The sequence below is a fragment of the Bidens hawaiensis genome, unplaced genomic scaffold (genome assembly GCF_021521415.1).
Source record: "Bidens hawaiensis isolate Kalapana, Puna unplaced genomic scaffold, B.hawaiensis_p1.1 tig00001576_1, whole genome shotgun sequence".
Taxonomy (NCBI): Eukaryota; Viridiplantae; Streptophyta; class Magnoliopsida; order Asterales; family Asteraceae; genus Bidens; species Bidens hawaiensis.
Window position 1 is genome coordinate 695465 of NW_027491089.1, and position 22330 is coordinate 717794.

At 35.1% G+C, this 22330-nt stretch overlaps 1 protein-coding gene across 2 annotated transcripts; it reads left to right on the forward strand.

The window, feature by feature from the left end:
* The first annotated feature begins 18410 nt into the window (after positions 1–18410).
* LOC143589107 (deSI-like protein At4g17486) lies at positions 18411–21980 on the forward strand. 2 transcript variants are annotated; one of them, XR_013145213.1, is made up of 5 exons: positions 18411–18721; positions 20040–20327; positions 20423–20500; positions 21353–21715; positions 21782–21979. XR_013145213.1 is itself a non-coding variant. In XM_077069958.1 (4 exons), exons 1-4 carry the CDS (start codon positions 18586–18588, stop codon positions 21493–21495), a joined length of 645 nt encoding a protein of 214 aa, XP_076926073.1. In that variant the 5' UTR covers positions 18411–18585; the 3' UTR covers positions 21496–21980. The 2 variants fall into 2 exon arrangements, 1 of the variants encoding a protein (XP_076926073.1); XM_077069958.1 differs by having other exon boundaries at positions 21353–21980.
* The last annotated feature ends 350 nt before the right edge of the window (positions 21981–22330 follow it).

Below are 22330 nucleotides of genomic sequence, written 5' to 3' on the forward strand. Positions count from 1 at the left end.
CCTTGGTACACTAAAAGTGAACTACTCTAGTTATGATCTCAAAGATCCAAGGTTAAATGACCAACTACTACGTCCGTCTGGTATGTTTTTTGTGACTGATGATTTAGTCATATGTCCATCATCATCACATTTGGCCATTAATACCCCGGAAAAATCTAAGGTTTCTTTCCTTGATATCGAGAAGCATGAAATTAACGTTGGTTCAGAAGAGGTATCCCATTCTAAAGCGCATGGTTTTTTTTAAGTCAACTTCTATATGTTGTTTTATTTGTGCTTTATTATGTTATAACACTATTTTGTACTTGCAGGGTTTAAGATTGCTGAAAGCCTCTCTAAGATCCAAGTCGGTTTTGACTAATATTTTCAAGCATCAACTGAAGAAATGAACTTGGAGATTATTGTTTATGTTAATGCTTTTCTTGTTTACCAAGTGATGTTATGGCTATATGAAAACCGGTGGTTATGAAAGCTGGCAGTTAAATGCACTTGACCTATTTTGTGTTATTTTGGTATATGCATTCAGCTTAAAACTGGCAGTTATGTTTTTTTGGCATCTATTTTGTGTTCACATTTTGTTTTTGTCTTCATGTTTTTATTATGAAATTTTTTTTGATTGTGGCAGTGATAGAGCCCGATGTCCTGTTGGATTTTGCTTTTGTTAATGGCAAGTGAAGTGACTCATTGAAGCATGGAATCGTGTTAGTTCAGAAGCAATGAGTTGTAGTTTTTGAATTCAAATAAGATAGGGGTAGTTAATTGAATTGTTCTTGTCTTTTGTTAGTTTAGTATAGTCTGTTTGGCTATTAAATTAATTGAATTACATCAAAATAGAAAACAGCCGAAAACTCGAGAGGGTCGCCTTTGGGAGCATTCGCCATTTTTAGTATCCACATTGTTCAAATTTAATTATTTTCTGTTTTAATCAATTTAAAATCGAATTCACATCAAATTTCAAATTGGATAATGAAGGTTGTTAGGCATAATTATTAAAAACAAATCAAACCTGGAAAAAGGTCTGCTTCCGCAACATTGGTCCAATTAATGGTAAAATTTTGTAGCCAAAAGCCTAGTGTCCAATTATATTCACCCCACCATTGCACCATTCCCTAACTCCCACGCCCAAAAAGAAAATGAGAAGGTATCAGGTGGAGTTACGAATGACCATTCTTGGATTTTGAATCATCTGGATATACATTGCTTCTTTCACGGTTAGTTTACGTGTTAAACTTCCTAACACATGGTCAAAGATGAGTTTGAATGAGACATTTTGTGGAATTCTAAACTTTGGAGGACAAAAACAGAATGTTTTGTTCAAAATAAGGGGGTGTTTGAGATTGCTTGTTATAGCCTACTTATAACTTATTAAAACGTAATAAGGTGTTGGGTTTGCTTTTGTGTGAGAGTGATAAGTTAATAAGTTTTTGTAACTTATTAACTTATTAAAAAGTAAAGTTATAATGAGTGTTTGTAAGGAAGCCCAAACATCCCTAAGTCCACTTTAAGAATTTTCGTCAAAGTATTAGATTCTGATTAACATTGAAGCTAATCACCAAAAGGATTAATTGAGTTACACCATAAATTTTGCCTTTTCATTCACATCCTTACATAAAATGGTATTTTATTGAAAAATAGTGTTCTTTTAAGTCCACACATAACAACAAAAATAGAACCTTAAAAAGTTCATACAATAACAATATACAAAAATATACATTATAGCAACTAAGATACTAAACTAAAATATACATTTTACAATGATGATTATATATAACTAGTTTTTCATCCGGCGCAACGTGTTTGGCCGAATCTGTTATACTTCTTAAACTTTCCGAATATGTTAATTCTTCTTAAACGTTGTGAATTTAGCCAAATCCATAACATGAGTTGTGTGCATGGAACTTACATTCAGTTATGCCACTTTATTTTATAATGAGTTTGTCTATAGATTCGATCCCTAGCAATAAATTAAAAACCCAAAAAAAAGTACATTAATTAAAAGTCTAGAGGATTCGAACCTTAGCAAGTATTCCCATCACAAACCAAGTTAAAGAAATACACACGTGTCACGGTGCTGAAGAGTTAGATCATGACTTTCTTCAACATATATGTCTTATATGAAGAAAGTATAGGAAATTTTTTTGGTGACACCAAACGTCTCAATTATACTAATAAAAATGATTAGATAAGTTATTATATTTTAATTTAATGTAGTTGCTAAATATACAAACTCTAAAACATATAAATATCATGAGAAAACATATATTTGAAAAAACGAACATGTATTTTTTTAACTAACAAATATACCGGATACCCATCGGCAAACCCGATACCCATCGGCAAACCCGATATACAACGACTATTTTGGCCACTATGTGAAATGATCTTATAATCAAGTATGACATTGAGATTATCAATACCGTCCCATAATGAATCTATTGTCGTCAGGGGTGCGCAAACGGGTCAGACCTATGACACCTGGAACCGGAGCCGACCCGTTTTGTGTTATTCTCGAGACCTGGGTTCCAATCCTATTGTAAATAACCGCATATGATCAATTAGGGTCTCGCGGATATTAGCAGTTTATGTAAAAAGAAAATGGCCAGACCCGTGATACCCGACCTATAACGTTTAATGATATTCTTAGGACTCAAAAACTGACGCTTGTAAATAACTGGATCATGTCTTAAAGATCTTACGTATATCAGTTTAGTTGTTATTTGTTCGTTGAGTCTCAAATCAATCCAAGCCAAATTAAACTAAGGTGTTGTCTATTTTTTCAGAGATAAAATATACGCAGTCTGTGGACTACATCTGCAGACATTTGTATCAGAAGAGGTGAGCCAAACCCTTGTAGTTTGCAAGAAGAAGAATGTTTGTTTTTTAATGTCTGTAGACTGCTAAAATAAAACATAAATTTATAAATACGCTGAAATTTAAATAAACAAGTCATTCAACATCGAAATTTAAATAATAGTCAAACAACACTGAAATAATATTCATAAAACCACAATAACATTATTTTAATAATTTCTTCGATACTTTGCATTAACTTCTAAGCAATTTCATCTCGTAACTGCGTCACTTATCTCCGATCTGATGCAGTGCCATGTGTTTCAACCTCATCTTCATCAGCATCAACGTGCACATGAGTATTTCTAAATGACACATTAGGTTGATCGTATTGTTCAAACAACTCGTTGCTCAAACCTTTTTTCCTAATAAAATTATGTAGCGCTGGAAAAGATCTACGAACAAAGATCTGGAAAAGGCAATGGGGTTGTTTTTAATGATGCAACCTTCGGGTTTCCCTAAAACCAAAGTAGAAAAAATGGTAGTTTTGTTTATAGCTAGATATTAAAAATAAAATATATAAACATACCTTCTTTAATTCCTCTCATTCCTCATTTGTTAAGGTGAACGTGTTTGTTTGAGCATTGTAAAGGTTGTTGGTTTTGTTTTTTAATTACATCCATCCTATGTATTTGACTATAAGATTATCAAAGGCATTTTTTATTTGTTTTTTACTCAACTCCAACCCAAACTTTCCCTTAAGAACACGTTCTAACTTGTTCCATGAATCTTTTTGCAAACTCAAACATTTTCTACCCACCTTGTTTACCTTTTCAATAGAAGTCTCTAATAAGCATTTAAGACGCACATTTAACCATTTTTGTTTCTCTTCCATTTCTATTAATCAACAATCAAATCAACATACATGCAATGAATGGCTTTAAAGAACCAAAAAAAGACGCGCTGCCATAAGCCACACATTAAGCTCACTCCCATTAGAGCTAAACTATCATGCTTGTCTAAAACAAACATCACAACTTGACTACCAAATATTCACCTAATCACAACATTCATCTGCTAGAGCTACAACATAATACTTGTCCAAAAACCACATCATTAATCAAGTACGGCTAATCTTAACAGTCATATCATATGATTTTACCATCTTGTTTTATATATAAACACCAATTATTCACCTCTACTTATTCTGCTTATCCTAAATCTATTTAGTTGATTACTTTTTTTCTTACAAAACTGTAAGTCCCTTGACCGGATCTAACAACACACTATTACTAGTTATCTTGGATCAACCTCAACACTAGTTGGCGGAAACAACTAGTTGGGACCGAGATCTCGGATATTGTTTGGTGGTTTATTGCGGTCGAGAATAAAGAAGAAAGAAAGAGAGAGTTTGTATGTGTGATAATATTTGGCAAAAGGTTATCATGTGTTTCAGAGACTCACACAATATATAGTGTGAGTTCTCATGCACATCTATTCATTATCAAAGGCCCAATGGACTCCAAAGTACAATGGCCTAGGGCACAAACATACAAAAGATATTGTTTAACAAACATACATAAACATAAAAAAATGAATTACAAATACGAAAGACTTAAACAGAAAAGGGCCCATTGGTCTTTGGTATCTGCTTTATTAACTTCTATCACCACTTGCACTCGGACTCATAGTCAAAGACATCGTTTGAATCTTCAAATGGTTGCTTTTCAACAAGAAGTTTAACAAACTTGTTGAATTTTCCGACAATCGTGCCCGTGTTGTCACGACGCACGTCCTCAACAGTACACAGGGGCGACTTCACAAGCTTTTTCAAGTCGCTGAGTCCAAAACCTGCAAGTTCATGTTCATCAAAGAACCTCAGTTCGTGAGTGCGGGTGCAGTGATTGATGACTTCGACGTGCACGTTGTCAAACTCCCAGGCGATAAAGTCAAAGAGAAAGTTGTCTTCAAAGGGCATCCCATGGCAGATTCGTTCACCATGATTTTCAGGCAATTTGTATCGTCGACCCTTGGACGCCTAGTTGGTGAAGGAGTTGATCTTCTTTGTCTTGTATGACCTACCGGGATTAACAGCAAATGTCAGGTAGTCATCCATCCATTATCTCTTCAAGAACCTTTTCTTGAACCATGATTCCACGGAGTGCTTGCTATCGTCTCGAGCTATGGACTTTCGGAAGTATTTCATGTCGAGCACGGACAACGTGTGCATATCTTCGTAGGTGAGATAGGTCAGATCCCCATTGGCACGTCGGATAGCCCAACTTTTGCTATCTTTGTGCCATTTTGCGTATAAAACGGGATCCGAATCATGGTACGGCTTCGACCTCCATCTCAAGCTTCCCATCCTGCTTACACTGTAGTACTTGACACCTATTCTAGACTTTCTTTGAGCATGATTAACAGCAGGAGTGACAACTGGCTCTTCAGCAGTTGGCTCAACATTTCCTCTAATCGGAGTGTCGGGGTTAGGAGAATAGTTTATGCCATCATCACTGTCATCTTTATTCTCTTCCACGTCTTTCTTGACGGGTGAGTCGGTACATACAAAAGAATAAGCGTTAAGTAAAGAGGCTATTTCAGCCTCGACTGTAGCATCTGTCTCCCGTGTTTTCTCAGCCTCCTTTGGTGGTTCATCATCACCCGCCTTATCACCGGTAGAATCTCCACTACCACTTCCACTACCATCACTACCACCATTTCCACCATTACCACCACCACGGGGTTCATCGAAACTATCATACTCGTGATCATCATCGTTGTCATCCTTTTTCTCATCACCATCGTCATCATCATCGTCTCCATCATCACCACCATCACCTTGATCTAATTGTTGTGGTGGAGTATATTCAATCAAGGCAGTGGTAAACACATCACTAACTTGTGCACTAGTGATGGGTGCAACAAGTGGTGAACTAGTAGAACTAACCTACCCAGATGAAGTAGCAGTAGTCACTACAGACTCAGTGCCCACAACGGTTCCAACAACGATGGTAGGCTCATCATCAGCAGCCTTAGCAACAGATCCTCCTTCACAGCCATCCTTTCTAGGTTCTTCCGTGTAGAGGAAACCATGAACGTTTCCCAAAGCTCTGACTCTCTCAGCATCAATGGTCAAACGAGCAAGAATAGTTTGGCGTCGATTGGTTTGCTCAGCCCTTGGCTTAGCTACACGAAGAAACCCTCGAAAGGTTTCCATCAAGTGAACCCTCAGATTCTCAATATCTTCATCAGTCAACCACATCACCTCTATGACAGCAAGGTATATATTAACCAATGACTCGTTCACACGACCTTGAGCGTCACGCTGCTCTTCAATTGTTCTTCAAGCTGCTAAACCAGATCACGCAACCTCACACTCTCTTCCATCAAACGATCAATATCTCGGTTCGTCCCTCCTTCCAACCCACTGACTCTCGAGGCCAAACGCTCAAAGTCAATCCACACTTTATCAAGAGTGGAATCAAGTTCCCTCCTGAACTCACTTGCTGATATAATGCTAAATTTATATGTTTCCCTTGTATATTTTATTAAATATTTAATTAGTTTTTGTTTGTTTTTAGTCAAGATTTGTATACTACTAACATTATTATGTTTTGTAGGTTCCGAGGGTTGATCGTGGTCGAAAAGGGCAAAAAACGAGTCAATATAGCAAAAACGAGAAGCCGGAACGCTTCAGGAAATGAACCGGATGGAGAACCGGTCGGACTGGCCGATCAGACCAGCCCCAATTTAATTACACGCCGCGCCGCACGACGCATAGACTCAATATTTCCATAAATTTCCCGATTTTGATCAGGTTTTGGGTCCAGTTCACTATAAATACATCCTTAACCTTAACCAAAAAATACCCTACGAACCAGAGCCGAATTTGGAGTTTCTTGGATCATATTTTGGAGTTATTTGGCTTTTTTGAAGGCAAGGAATCACTCGGTGAAGAGCTTTACGTTCAAGATCGAAGACTACGGGTTTTATTGACTTTAATATTTCGTTTCTCATATTTTCAGCATGATTTCTTATATTAGTATTTTGTTTGATTTTAAGATGCTAGGCTAAACATTATAAACTGCCTAGGCTTATGATGAACCATCGTTGATGTTTTGATTTTAGTTGGATTGTTTCTTTTCGTTATGGCTTTATGATTCAGTAAACTATTTAATTTTACTTGATTGATGTGTATATGCACTTGATATTGATTGACGCGTTATATTATTCCACATTATCCTTGGTGATTGTCTGTCATATAATAGGATTTTATTAGGTCATTTACTGTGTGTTCTTGACTAGTTTGTGGTTGATTTGCAATAAAACCATAGGAATAATATTATTAGTCAAACGAATAAAAGTGTGCTGCTAACCTAGAAAGTTGTAAGGTGATAGGCTATTGTTAGATCTTTGTTGATTAAGATTGCTAGATTTAGTTCTTCGTAAGGAGTCCGTCTAGGTTTGATTAATTAACCTTGTCTAGCGAGTCAATTGAATTTATTAAATTACCTTTTATTTCCGCACTGTAAGGTAGGATTTCACTATAAAGATACACTTTCATAAATTAATTAAATAACCGTAAGGAAGTTTAATACATATAACTGGTGTGTCTTAAAACATGTTAGAAACTCATAGGTGTCTTCTTGAAGGGTCAGGGGTCATGTTCGGGTTTTCTTTTAAGTGTCTATTTTACGATCCCAGTTCCATAACTATTATTTTCCAACTATTTGATAATTGAAACTTTGGGGATTCTAGCCTAAGTGGTTTTTCATCAGCATCTGAATTAGTCAAACTTGTTTGTCTTGTGTTTAATTAATTGTCTTTAATTAATTAGTTTATTTTATTAGTTTAATATAATATAGTTCAACCACCCCCCTCTTTAATAATAATAAATAAATAGTCATGTCAGTTAGTCGAGTCTAATTAATTAGTTAATATACGTAATTTAAAGAGTCTCGGGTGTTCGATATCCGGACTTACTTAACTATACTAGATTCGATTGCTTCACTTGTCGGACAGTAGTTTAGCCGAGTTTAAAGAGTCTAGAGTATTACTTAGTGTCTAGATTAGCATAATTTAGTTAATAATTATTTGACTACTTTTAGCACATCAAGTTTTTGGTGCCATTGCCGGAGACTCTTGGTGTTTGCGTTATTAGCTTTGATTAGACTTACTTGATACATACGTGCTATTGTGTTTTTGCTTTTGAGTTTTTAGGATTTTAGTTAATTAGATTTTTACGTGTTTATTATTTTTTTGCTTTTAGTCGTAGGTTTCTAATTGTCCGTGTCTGTTGCTTATTTAGATTCTTGTAGTTATGTGTGAAATTTGTAACGGTCCTCACTTTACCATTAAATGTCCATACTACACTACTCACCTTAATTGTGATACGTGTGGTGATCTTCATTTAACTAATACATGTTCAAATTATTGTACTAACCCCTATGTGCAGCAATAGTTGTATTATTCGCATGGGTCCTCGTCATATTATAACGAACTAGATCAGGGATATCAATACTACCAAGGGCAAGATTATGGTCAAAATTCTGAGAGCAACCCCAACAGGGGTGATGAGGCATATTTGAATAAGATCGAGGAATTGTTGACCCGGCCATTAGAGAAGGATGCCCAATACCAACGAACATTAGCTGAACATGATGCTAAACTAAGAAATCAACTATCTGTTTTTGCAGGTCTCCAGGTTGCAGTTAAAGAAATCTATGGAATAACAACAAAGGTGGAAGAACGGTCAAAGCAGATCTCCCAATACGTGTACGAGTCAGTAGCGAATTTATTCGAGAAACCGAAGAGGAGAGCATGCAAAAAGAGCAGCAACCGACACCTGGTTATAAGTATGATGTGTAAGGAAACTATTTGGGATACATGAATCGGTTGGGCGAGTTGTTCCCGATGTTTCCAGAAGAAGGGAAAGAGCCAATCATGGAGTATATAGATGATTCAGAGGAGAACTTCCAAATACGGAGACACGAGTGGCTGATAAAGTCCCACCTCATGCCACACAAGTATGCGTTGTTGATTTTACAGGTTGTTACAGTGACTCCGATGATGAGATAGACGAAGAAGAGCAAGCTACGTATTTTAAATCATATGTGGTGAAACCCGTGATTAAGGAAGATGTAGATTTGGGAGAGTCACTCGAGCAGATGTTTGGTTCTAAGGATGTGGTTGTTAATGAATTGAGTGAGGAATATGAATTCCTTGATCTTGAGTTGGATGGATTGTCGGAGTATGATGAGGGGTACAATGGATGTTGATGGGGGCATTGCATTTTTCGACATTGTAGATGATGATGTGGTGTTAGAGGATGCACACCAATGCCGGCCCATAGGATGTGTTTGGAATGTTAAACCGAAATTAGCACCACGAGAGAAGGCCGAGGATGAGAAAATACCTGAAAATCGAACTTGCATACATTTTAGGATATGGTCTACATGAATGAAAAAGCCTTTGTATCTCAAACACGACCAGTCTTCTCGATACTTACAACGCATTCGGCTCTTGCCAAGTAAGTTTAAATATAGGTGGTCTGACCCGTTAATGATTTTTAATTCTAATTTAATATTTTGCGATTCCATCATTGATATATTACTGTTTGATAAGTACCGGGTGGAATTAAATGGGTTAGATAGGGTCCAGGTCAAGGAGAAACCTCCTGATTAAGTTCAAGTGTGCAGAGGTTCCACGAGTTTTGTATAAGTCATCGAGACACTAACATAGTTTTTTGTAGTTCTTCTTTGTTTTTATATTTTTGAGTTTTTTTAGGTAAAAGAAAGATTGAGTGAGCTAGAGAGACGATCCCCAATGAAGAATTTAATGAAAAAGACAAGTGTGGGGAGGATGGAGCAGCTGAGCCGTATACTTTATATTTATTATATGATGCTAATTATTCATATTTTATATATTTGTGGGTTGGTGAAACACTTTAATTGCAAAATATCTATTATTATGATAAGATACATTTTAGATATGTTTGTTTTGTTTTGTTTTTCCGCTTTCGTTCGTGTGTGAGAAGAAGGAGTTACCATTTGTTGAGCACGTTTATAGTTGGAGGGCATTCATGGAAGAAGACTTTTGGCATCAAATTTCATGCACATATTACCAGCTAAGTCTTTTTCATTATCTAGCTTATTAACTTTTTATTTTGTTTTTATTTATATTTTTAGGTTTTTAGTTTTTTGTAGACTGACTTTATTTTAATTTTAAGTCGTCCTTATCCTTGCAGTGATGACAATGCAAAATTTAAGTGTGTGGATAGGATATTTGGGTCGTAGTTTAAATCTAACTAATAAAAAAAATTAAAAAAAGTTTATAAAAAAAATTGAACAAATGCTTTAAAAATGTCTCTTGAATATAGTTTTTTGCGTTAAAGTGGGAGATGATGATACTTATCGGATATTGGTTTTTCAAACTACTAATAATATGAGATAATATAAAAGAAAACATACTTAACTTGGAATGTGTCGGTAGGCTCAGCCTTGAGAATGAAAGGACAATTTGATAACGAAAATATTTTGTGGGTAAAGCGTTTTGTCCGTGGAAAATAAGTAATGAAAGGTCATGCCATACTCAAGCCTCAATTTTTTGTATGAAATGTTATCAATATTATTAAATTTTAAATTTGAATACGTTACCATATAATGCTTGGGTAGGTTTAACGTTAGAGTATGCCAAGTAGCCGGTGATATAATCTTAAACTGCTTAGTTTCAGTGTTTTACACTTCATTGGCGTATGGTTTTATAACCTTAAATCTTGTATTGATAGGATTCCTCGGGTCCGGAGACTATGGGTCTGTATGCAGTATATTCATCTGGGTATTCATAATTCCTAAGTTGGGTTGTGAATATTTATGGCTTGTTGATCTTTGAGAAACTTGATCAACATGAGTTCTCGCTTGGCGCGATTCTCGTTCGCCTCCTCCAGTGCCTGAATCCTATCAAGGATAGGATCTTGGAAGACTGGTGACTTCTTCTATTTCCCACTTGAGATTGGAGTGGCAGCAATGACAGGGCTTCTAACGGTTGAGGGAGGTGTGGTTGATATGGTTGAGTATGGTGTGGTTGGTATGGGTAAGGTTAGGTTTAAGGTCGGGAATGGTGTGGTTATGGTTAAGGGTAGGCTGGTTGGTGTAGTTGTGGTTAGAGGTAGGCTGGTTGGTGAGTTGTGGTTAGAGGTAGACTTGTTGGTGTGGTTGTGGTTTCTATGGTGGATGAGGTGGTTCGGTTTTGAGTAGATGTTGTAAAGGTAGAGGACGAAAATGTAGTACCTCTAATCGGTGAGGCGAATCGTTGTGGGTGAGGTGACGGGTGCGGTGGTCCTAGAGGAAGTGAATGTTTCGGCATGGGAAGTTGTGGGAATATCCTCAAACATGGATGGTATCGGTTCATATAAGCGAGATGGTGCGTTTTCACGTGAGGTAATGGGTTCATCTAAGAGTGATAGTTTCTTAGGTTTGGATTTGGTTCTAAGGACAATCCTAGGCTTGGTTTTAGTTAGGGCTTTGGGTGGTGAGGTAAGTTTGGTTTTGGACTTGGTTTTAGGTAAGATTGGGGTTTGGGTTTTGGCGAATTTGATTTGTTTAGCTTTAAGGGCTTCTAAGGATTTGGGTAGTGTGGTTGGTGATCCTATGTGTGGATCGGGAATGATGGTAGTTTGTGGTGTGGTGGTTTGTGCAGCTTGATCACTCATCATCTCAGAAATCGAAGGAAAACGTACCTTAATGAGATGTACATTTGAAGATGAGGACTTCTTGGAATCCACCGTCTTTTCAAGCGTTTGGGAGGACGCTCCGGCTCCTCTTCTTCCTCTTCCTCAATTGAAGCAGCAGATCTTTTTGAGGATTCACTAGCTTTCCTCTTCTTCTTGTCATGTTTCTTTTTAGATTTGCCCTCAGTCACCACATCAACTTCTGGCTCTACTTCAGTATCGCCAGCCGGTTCGTCAACAGGCTCATCCTCCTGTTCTTCCTCCTCATCATCACCTTCATCCTGACCTTCATCACCATCAAGATCATCATCATCATCCCCTTCCTCTTTCTCAACCTCAGTTTCCTCACTGTTCGTTTCAGTCTCCTCAAACTGACCCAACTTCTCACCAGGCTATTTTCCCTAGTATTTGTATAAGCTCCTACTAGTAGGCTTGAGGATAGCCTTCATAGCAGATTTCTTGATGACTTTCACATGAAAAGGTTCAACAAATTCAACAACATTTCCCTCTTCATCGACTTCATCCGTATGCATAGGCTTAGGAGTATCTGGGAGCAAGTAATCCAAAATCAATTGGATGAAACGAGGATACATAAGTCTTCGGTTCTTGGCAAGTACGTTCTGTTGTATATACTTGAAGAAAAGTTGAGAGTAATTGTACTTCCTTTTCCTATATATATATATATGAGCGTGGATAATGAGAGGGGCGGGTGGTTGGTTCCCTTAACATTGTTGGACCTATTCTTTCATTTAATAAACCTTAGTGTTATATTACGAGACGATCCGGCTTGATAGGTTTCTTTGTAATTGTTTTAGTATTTATCAATAGGATGTATTAAGCATTATGTTTATTATGCTTCAAACAAAAATTGTGTTGAAGTTACAATGTTCAAGTATATGAGTCTGAAAAAAAGAGAAAAAAAAAAGAAAAGAAAAAAAATGATGAAAAGTCAAAGAAAAGCTCAAAAAGAGTCAATGTTCTAGTCAGTATTGGTTGTAAATGAAAGTTAGTGAGTTTGTTTAGTTGTTTAGTCGTTGGAATAAATTGGTTAGTTGTTTATGTCAGTGTTATTTAGTTGTTTTGTAATAAGCCGAATCGGATCGTTTGAGCTACTTTAAAAATTCCCTTTCATACCCTTACACTTAGCCCCGCTACAACCCGTTTTAAGCCCTCTTGATTTGAATTTATGTCAAAGCATTATATGGGTGGAGATATGACTTGCTTCCAAGCTTATTACATTGTGTTCATACTTGGTATTGAGGGCAGAGAGATACTGGCACATCTTTTGTTGGTCCAAATATTAAACCGAGTGGAGAGATGTTATATTATTAGGGGTATGACCATGTGTGCCTTAACAGGAAACAAAGTATACTCGTTTGGGCGGTTTCAAAGTTTTAAAATGTATCATTAAATTATTTGGTGGGTTATCAACCTTGACAATGTCAGTTCTTGGGAATTGGGTATGATCTTATACCTCACTAGTATTAATACTGATAATTGATGAACCATTGATCGAGGTGTATGTTTTGCATGAGAGTTTGCTTGAGGGAAAGCAAGTGGTAAGTGTGGGGATGTGATGTAAGGATGAAAGAACGTGCTTTAAGTGTTTTATATTGTGTGTTTTACTTGTTTATATGTATCGAACACGAATACTTTGATAGGTTTTATGTTTACAGGTGTGCGAAGCTTAACGGAGCTTAAAGGAGCGAATTTGGAGCATTCATGATGGAGTGGAAATGAAAGTAATGATCAATGATAGGATAGAGAATTGAATATGAAGACGTGGCCGCAAACGGGGAGGAAAACGGAGTTGATGTGAAGATTTTATGAAGAAAACGATATTTGGTCTAGTAGAACCATAAACTAGAGACCAAGAGCCGTAGTTTATGGTTGAACCGTAAGCTACGTTGGCCGGACCGTAGCTTACGATCTGGTCTGACGGAAAAGGGGATTTTGGTGATTTTCTTCCATATATAAAGCCATTAAACCCTAAGGTCGAAGACATTCAATAATATTCAGTTTTGGGACTTCTTGGAGGCAATCTTACACCACCAACACTCATCCTAATCACAAGATTGATCCATGAACACTTTCTCCAACACAATCATCAAGAGCATAAAGATCGAGATGCAAGGCTAAATACTTCATAACCATCTTCGGGTGTAGGGTTGAGTTGCATGTTAGGTTTTGTTATTTTATTCTTTAACTTTGGATTTGTAATTGATTAATCATTCGGTTGATCAATTCTTTGCGTTTGCTTTTGTGCTTAAACGGTTTTTTATTAATTGATTACTTAACTTTTGTAAGTTAATTGATTTGTGGTCATCAACAATTAAGATTAAGTTCTTTCGTCATTGACTCGTTTATCATTAACCATATTATTGATTTGTGTTTCAACAAGTAAAACTGATAATCAACTAGATTTTCATTAAACCGTGTCAATTGTTCTGATTCAGTTTTGACGATCAACACAGTCAATCGTTAAGTCTTTTGATTTACATATTTTATAAGAAACCGTCCAAAGAAGTTTATCAATTCCTTAACTTGCTGCAAAACCCGAACCCTGAAGTTTGGTTATTTTTACATCATTGTTTACAAACTACTCAACTAAATTGCTTGACATCGTCTGTCCACTTTAATTATTTTTATAATAAAATTTGAGTTTCACTTGCACTTTCCACTAATTCCCTGTGGATTCGACATCTTACTTGCCCTAGCTAGTAAATGTATTTTATTAGTATTTTTGATTGACCTTCGACGTCTATCAAGATCACCAATGAAGAACTAGATAACACAATGAAGTAAAGTCAATGGGAAAAAGCTTGCAAAAATGCCCTCACGTATGAGGCGGGAGGGACACTCATATATACTACCCGTACACCACTCAATTATCCAGTGTCATCTCATTTCTATCTTCAACTATCCACAAATCATAATAATACTGGCAATATACCACAAATACCATAGAACTTTTTGTTTGTTTTTTATTCTCCAAGTACAATAAATGCCAAAATTGAAGGGTTTTATGTGACAAACATTTGTCATTGAATGAAGCCATGCACCCTACCCATAAGGGGTGACGACGATGTTGCCATATAATCTGAAAGTCATGCACCATATTCATATTGATGCCCCATCATCTCCGATACATGGTAGACTTAACATAAGCACAAATTTTAATGATATTATTTATATTTGTATGCTACAAAATAGTAAATTATCTTTTGAGATTTATAGTATCATTAAACTGATCTATTTTTAGATATTTAAATGGGTAATATAAGGTCACTACCCCTTTTGCTAAATATATCCACCAACGCGGGCTATACGGGGCGTATAGAGGGAGGAGGGGGGGGGGGGTCCCAATAGGACCCTATCTGAAATACAAATAAAAAACTAAGTATACTTGAGATATTTCAAACATAAATATTTAAGAAATTAATGAGTATACCTAATTTATATTTAAAAAAATATGTTAAAAAACCCGACTAGCGAGTATACACGACACATATGATCAATCCCGATATCAGGCAAACGTTGAAATAACTATGTGAATTGATTTTATAATCAAGTATGAGACAGAGATTATCAATGCGATCCCATACCAAATTTATTCTTATTATTAGGGGTGTGCAAACGACCAAATTTGTGAGACCCGACCCGTTTAGTGGTATTCTCGGGACCCGTGACCCAACCCTCACGTCTTATTAGTTCGAGTCTCACAAGTTATACCTGGTTTATGAGAAGAGAAAATGGCCAGAGCCACAAGAACTAAATCCAAACCAAACTAACAAGTCTCACAAATCTTACCTTATTTATACTTTGGTTGAGTCCCAAATGAACTAGATCCAAACCAAACTAACTATTATGAACATTATAAAAAGAAAAAAAAAACACTCTTCCCATTTTGCCCTTCTGTTTCCCATCCCAATCTTTCACATGAACCCCGTCTCAAATCAATAATCTTTTTACCAAACAAACACAAACCCATTTCGATCTAGGGGTGAGCAAAAAACGGTTCGGAACCGTCAGAACCGAGGAACCGGAACTGAACCGGTGTCTCAGAACCGCTAATGTGTGTACCGGTTCGGTTCTTGGTTCTCAGAATTTGCATTAAACGGTTCCCGGTTCGGTTCCGGGTAAAACCGGCGGTTCTTGACTTGGAACCGAAGAACCGGAATATTCAAAATGTTTTAAATAAATTTACCAATCCCCATTTTTTATAGAGTAACTTATTAACCAGCATCCATTCAATCATTGTTTAATTCAAATCTTCTTTCTTTACGTTCAAGAACTAGCAACTATGATCAATTTTGATTTAAGCTATCAAGGTAATTTAATATAAAATGATATGATCTTCCATTAATCTATCGTTGCTAATGATTTATTTAACTTCAACACTTAGGTTTTAATAAAAAATATAACGGATTGTAATCTAAATTAGTTTTACCGTGAAAGAAGACATACAATTGTATAAACTTGTTTTGCAATTTTGCAAAGTTTGCATAACTAATTTGATAAATAAATGATCGAACCGTTCTAGCCAGAACCGATTAGCGAGAACCGGCTTTAGCGGTTCTGGAACCGAACCGGTTTACTATAATAGGTTCCGGTTCTATTTTTCACTCATTTTCGGTTCCGGTTCGGTTCTCGTGTTTCTGAACCGTTGCACAACCCTAATTCGATCAACACTCTAATCTCTCTTCATACCAAAAAAACCCATGATCCCAAAATCAATTTCCAATCTTTTTTCTTCTTGAAAAGGTGATTAATTTTTAACCTGAATTCAGCAAATGGGAATTGAGAGTACGTCAGAAAGAGATTATAGTAACATGGACACACATGTGTTCTTGAATGTGTATGATCTTACACCGGTTAATTCGTATAGTATATGGTTCGGGTTTGGTATCTTTCATTCGGGTATTCAAGGTTAGAAAGATTCCAACTTCGGTTTGATAATTTATTTGAAATTGTTGAAATTAAAAAGTTAGGGTTTTTATAGAGAAGTTTAAATCTTTATTATTATTATTATTATTATTATTATTATTATTATTATTATCTTGAGTTGTAGAAGATGTGTTCTTTGTGAGGCTTACTTAAAAGTTTGAGGGCTTCTTTGTAATTTAACCATTCTTTTCTTAGTCCAGGGACTATTCTGTCATTTTATTAAACTTCTAGTTCGTTACCCAGTTCTCAACGAATTAACTATCATAACGAACTGGTCCTTGTAACGAATTGGATTTCATCCGTTTGGTCTGGTTAATGAATTGAAATTCATAGCGAACTAAACCCTTATAACGAACTGAACCTTTAACGAATTGGGGGTTCATTCGTCAGTTCTCCCTTAACGAACTACTTAACGAATTGGGGTTAGTTCTTCATTCATTCCTTAACGAATTGGCATACGAATTGCTTAACGAAGTAGTTAGCGAAAGAAGCTAGTTCGTTATTCTTCAATAGTGAATTGGCTTAACGAATCAGGGGTTGATTCGTTATGCCCCCGTAACGAATTAGGGTTAGGTCAGAGAATGTCAGAAACTTTCTCTGACATGTTAACCTCGTACCCGCCGCCTTTCCGCCGTCGGAAAACAGCGATTTCGCCGGAAAAACGAGATCTTACTCGTTTTCCACCGTTTTTCGTCCCGTTCGATCCAGATCTGAGCTAGGGTGACCCCTAAGCTCATTTTTGGTTCGGTTTATACCTGATTCCACCTGGATCTCATGACTTTAACGGTTTAAAGGTGTCAACTCGTTTTTTCGCAACTAAGTCTAACGAGTTTGAGTTCATACACTATCATATTATCATTACCTCGGGTTGATGCTCGGTTTCTCTTGGTGATTTCGGCTAGAGAGAGAAAGCAAGATGAGAGAGAACTAAGTGTGTGTTTTTGATGGTATATGGAGTTAGTGGAAAATGAATGGATTAATACATAAGTTTGGTTTATATACTATGGGTCATGGGCTCAAGCCCATGGTCTTTTCTTCCTTTTTTTTAAATCCAAGTCCATAACCCATATCTATTTAACCCAACACTAGCCCGACTCATAATAACTCATATTTTTTATTTATTAACCGAAACGAGAAAACAGGATATTACATTAGTGCCCCGTTCTCTTGATACACAGTAGAGTTAACAAGAAGCACAAATGTAGTGAACTCTTTATTTTAAGATATATATATTTTGATGATATTATTTATATTTGTATACTACAAAATATTAAATTATATTTTGAGATTTATAATATCATCAAACTTATCTATTTTAGATACTTCAAACACAAATATTATATACTTGAGATATTTCAAACATAAATATTTAAGAAACTAATAAGTATACATGATATATTTGAAAAAATATATTTAATAACCCGAGCATGTATATTATAAGAAACTAGTGAATATACATGACACCTGTGATCAAACCCGATACCCAACAACCATTGAGACAACTATGTGAAATGATTTTATAATCAAGTATGAGATTGAGATTATCAATACCATACCATACCAAATTTATTGTTATTATTAGGAGTGTGCAAACAACCAGACTTAAGAGATCTGACCTGTTTAGTGGTATTCTCGGGACTCGTGAAGCAACCCTAATCTAAAAACCCACTTCTGATTAATTCAGGTCTCACGAGTTTTACCTAGTTTCTGCAAAGAAATAATTGCCAGACCCACGAGACCTGACCAGACCCCAAACGTTTAATGGTTTATGTCCCGTGAACTGATCCTGTTATAGATAATTGGTATGATGTAAATCAAGTTTTGCAAGTCTTACCTGATTTATACTTTGGTTGAGTCCGAAATAAACTAGGTCCAAACCAAACTAATTATTATGACAATTTTAAAAAGAAAAAAACACTCTTCCCATTTTACCCTTCTGTTTCCCATCCCCATCTCTCACATGAACCAAGTCCCAATCAATCATCTTTTCCCACACAAACACAAACCCATTTCGATCCAACACTCCATTCACTCCTCATACCAAAAAAACCCATGATCCCAAAATCAATTTCCAATCTTTTTTCTTCTTGAAAAGGTGATTACTTTTAACCTGAATTTAGCAAATGGGAATAGAGAGTACATCAGAAAGAGATTATAGTAACATGGATACACAAGTGTTCTTGAATGTGTATGATCTTACACCGGTTAATTCGTATAGTATATGGTTCGGGTTTGGTATCTTTCATTCGGGTATTCAAGGTTAGAAAGATTCCAACTTTGGTTTAATTTTGGTTTGGTTATATATGAATTTGTTGAAATTAAGAATCTTTATAGGGGTTCTTTGTGTTCATAGTTTTTTTTTTTTTAATTTTAATTTTATTTTTTTATTATAACTGATTTGGAGCTTTTGGTTTTTTGTAGTGATATGGGTTTTGTAGAGTGGATTAAAACTTTATTTGTTTTTTTATTTAGTTAGTTTGCTGTTTTTATAAGGTTTCTTAATAGGGGTTATTGAGCTTTAGAAGATGTTGATCATGATGACTTAATGTTTCTTGACTGTGTATTATGAGCTTACACCGGTTAATGCGTTAGAGCATCGGTATCTTTCATTTGGGTATATTTGAAATTATCCAACTTTGGTTTAATTTTGATCTGGTTATTTTTGAATTTGTTCAAATTAAGTTAGGGGCTTTTTACAGGGGTTTGATTCTTTAATGGGTTATGGATTTATAATTTGATAGGGGTTCTTGAGCTTTAGAAGATGGGTTCTTTGTGAGGTTTATTTGTGTTCATAGATTTGAGTATATTGGTTTTAAATGTTATATGAATTTTGTAGAATCATTTGAAATTTCATCGGTTTTCGATTTAGTTCAATGTTTTATATTGTTTGTTAAGGGTGGTTATTGAATTCTAGTAAATTATTATTATTATTATTATTATTATTATTATTATTATTATTCTGTTTTAATGGTTCATTATGTCCTTGAATAGTGGTTCTTTAACTTTAGAACATGTACTTCATATGATGGTTATTGGTGAATGGTGATCATGACTTAATGCCTTATGGGGTTCTTTTGAATTTATACAAATACAATGATTTGTGTTTTCTTTTGTTTCACATTTGATTATATTGGTTTTGTAGAATGATTTAATAACTTTTACTGGGTTTCTTTCAAATTTCGTGTTTTCAAGGTTTTTGACATTAATGATGTACAGGGTTTTGTAGGAATTTTAAATTTTTTCTTTGGGATTACATTTAAATACTGTTTGTTTGAAATGATACATAAAATGATTAAAAATGACATTTTTGTGACAAAAAAGAGTTTTTTTTTGTGAAAGGAGAGCTTGATCATCTCATATTCTGTCAAAATAAGACTGCAAATAGGTAACTTATTTTTTACCTTTAAATAATTTGTTTGGTTGATATGGTATGAAAATAATACATGTTTTTTTTAATCAAACAGTATAAAGTGACATTTTTTTTGCCTATATATGCTATAGAAAACGTACTTGATTTATTGAACAGTTTTGCTATTTTCTTAATAAAAATAACCTAACCAACGGGTAGTTATTGCAGTGTACGGTATGGAATACGGGTTTGGAGCACACGATTTCCCAATCAGTGGGGTGTTTGAAGTTGAACCCAAAACTTGCCCGGGTTTTATTTACAGATGTTCAATTCCATTAGGCAACATAAGCAAATCGCCTACTGAATTTAGAGAATTTATTGAAACCGTTGCTTCAGAGTATCACGGTGACACTTATCACCTCATTTCAAAAAACTGCAACCATTTTACTGATGATATTACCCAAAGATTAACGGGCCAGAATATTCCCGGGTGGGTTAACCGACTCGCCAAAGTAGGTGTGTACTATTTTTTAATTATTTTATTTATTTATTTATTTTTTTAAGTTGTTATAGATCCTAATATTATACTTTTGTTTTTTTTTTATTTTCAGGTTCTCTTTGTAGTTGTTTACTTCCTGAACACCTTCAAGTAACTACAGTCAAAAAACTCCCCGAGTATCATAATTGCGGTATGTGTACTTTGCTGTAAATGTACCGAACGGACACGAACAGGGCATGCTCATGTTTGTTCGTTTATTTTTAACTGAACAATCTATTGAACATGCACAGTTAAAAGAACGGGGTTTTCTTGTTCGTGTTCGATATAAGAAAATGAAAGTGTTTGTGTTAGTTTATGTTTTTTCGTTAACAGTATTAACAAGTGGTTCACGAGCTTAAAGCCGTAAACGAACGAACATAGATGAACGAATATAAAAAGCTAAAACTAATTAAAAGTAATGTGAAAAACAATGTAGTGGACCTAAAAGTTTAAACAAATATAATAGCGAATGTAAATGAACGAACATAAACAAACGTAAACTAACAGATACAAATTAATGTAAACTAATGAACATAAACAAATTTAAATTAACGAACGTTTATGAACACAAATGAAATCACGAGACATGTGTTCATGTTCTTCCATTTAACTAAATAAACAAAGAGTTATTGTTCATGTCCATTCATTTATTAAATAAACGAACTTCCCGGCTTCCCGCTAAACAATTCGTTAACTGTATTGTTCCCGAAAATAAACTAGTGGAGTTTGACTTTTGAGTGGTCAAACTACTTATGCTTATTTCATATTATATTATCATACAAAAGTTTTCCATTAACCTAACATTTTGTTGTGTGTAGTGTTTTCGGTTAACATAGATTACTTTTTTTAACTTTCATTCGGCTTTAGATAAATTAAAATTTTGAAAGTTGGTAATTAGCTTTGTTTGACTTTGACCATAGAAGTTGCTTTGTAATACGACTTATTTAACCCATAAAATAATGTAGAAAATTTCATAATTATTATTATGATAATTAAATTGCAGAAGAAGATGGGACCGCGTCTGTGTCATCTTCAAACGCTCAAGAACCATTAGAATATGATGACGATGATGATGAAGATAAACGCCTACTATCTGCACGAACCTCAAGTGATGTAGACTTTATTAGAGAGGGGTGGTCTAGATAAGAGAAACAGTTTCGGTTGGTGTAATTTGTCAATCACAAGTTAGTTTTTCTGCTGATTTTATTTTTTTAATTATTATTAGTTTTTAAGATTTGCACTCTAGTTTGTTGTACAATGGATGCGGTTTTCCTTTCCATTATGGAAGATTGTAGAATTTGAAAAGTGCACTTTTGATGATTGATTGTTTGGAGCTCATTGTATCATATCATATTGCTGATTTGTTGTAGTAAAGTATTGATGTGAACATGATTTTTAGGGATGACATTCGTATGAAAACGGGCTGATTAAGTTGTAATTAGACTAATTGGTTGAAAGTCGTTTGAAGGGTGCATAATAATCATAGGCCTTGCCTGTTGTCTAGACGCAACGTGTAAAGAGAAGTGCATGTCATAGACAGGCAAGAGCCTAGGGGTGTAAACCAGCCAAACATGAGCTTGTTCGTGCTTGAGCTTGGCTTCTTTTAATTTAAGAGGGCTCAAGCTCCAGACCAACTCGTTTCAAGCTGTATTTCTAAAGCTCGAGCTGAATTAGTTTATTATTTATTAATTATTTAATTGTTTTTTTATATATATATTTATTATAATTTAAATAATATATATACGATACAATACGAATTTTGTAATTACTTTTATCATATAGTTTGTATATAATAATAGTTATTATATAAATACTAAATAAATATTATATAAATAAAAAGCTTGTTTAGGTTCATAAGTCAGCTCGAAGTAAACTCATAATTTATAATTTGAAAAACAGAAAAATTTCTCAACTAACAAGTATTAAAAATATGAAAAACTGAAAAAATTGTCAACTAACAAGTATTAAATAATTGATCCAA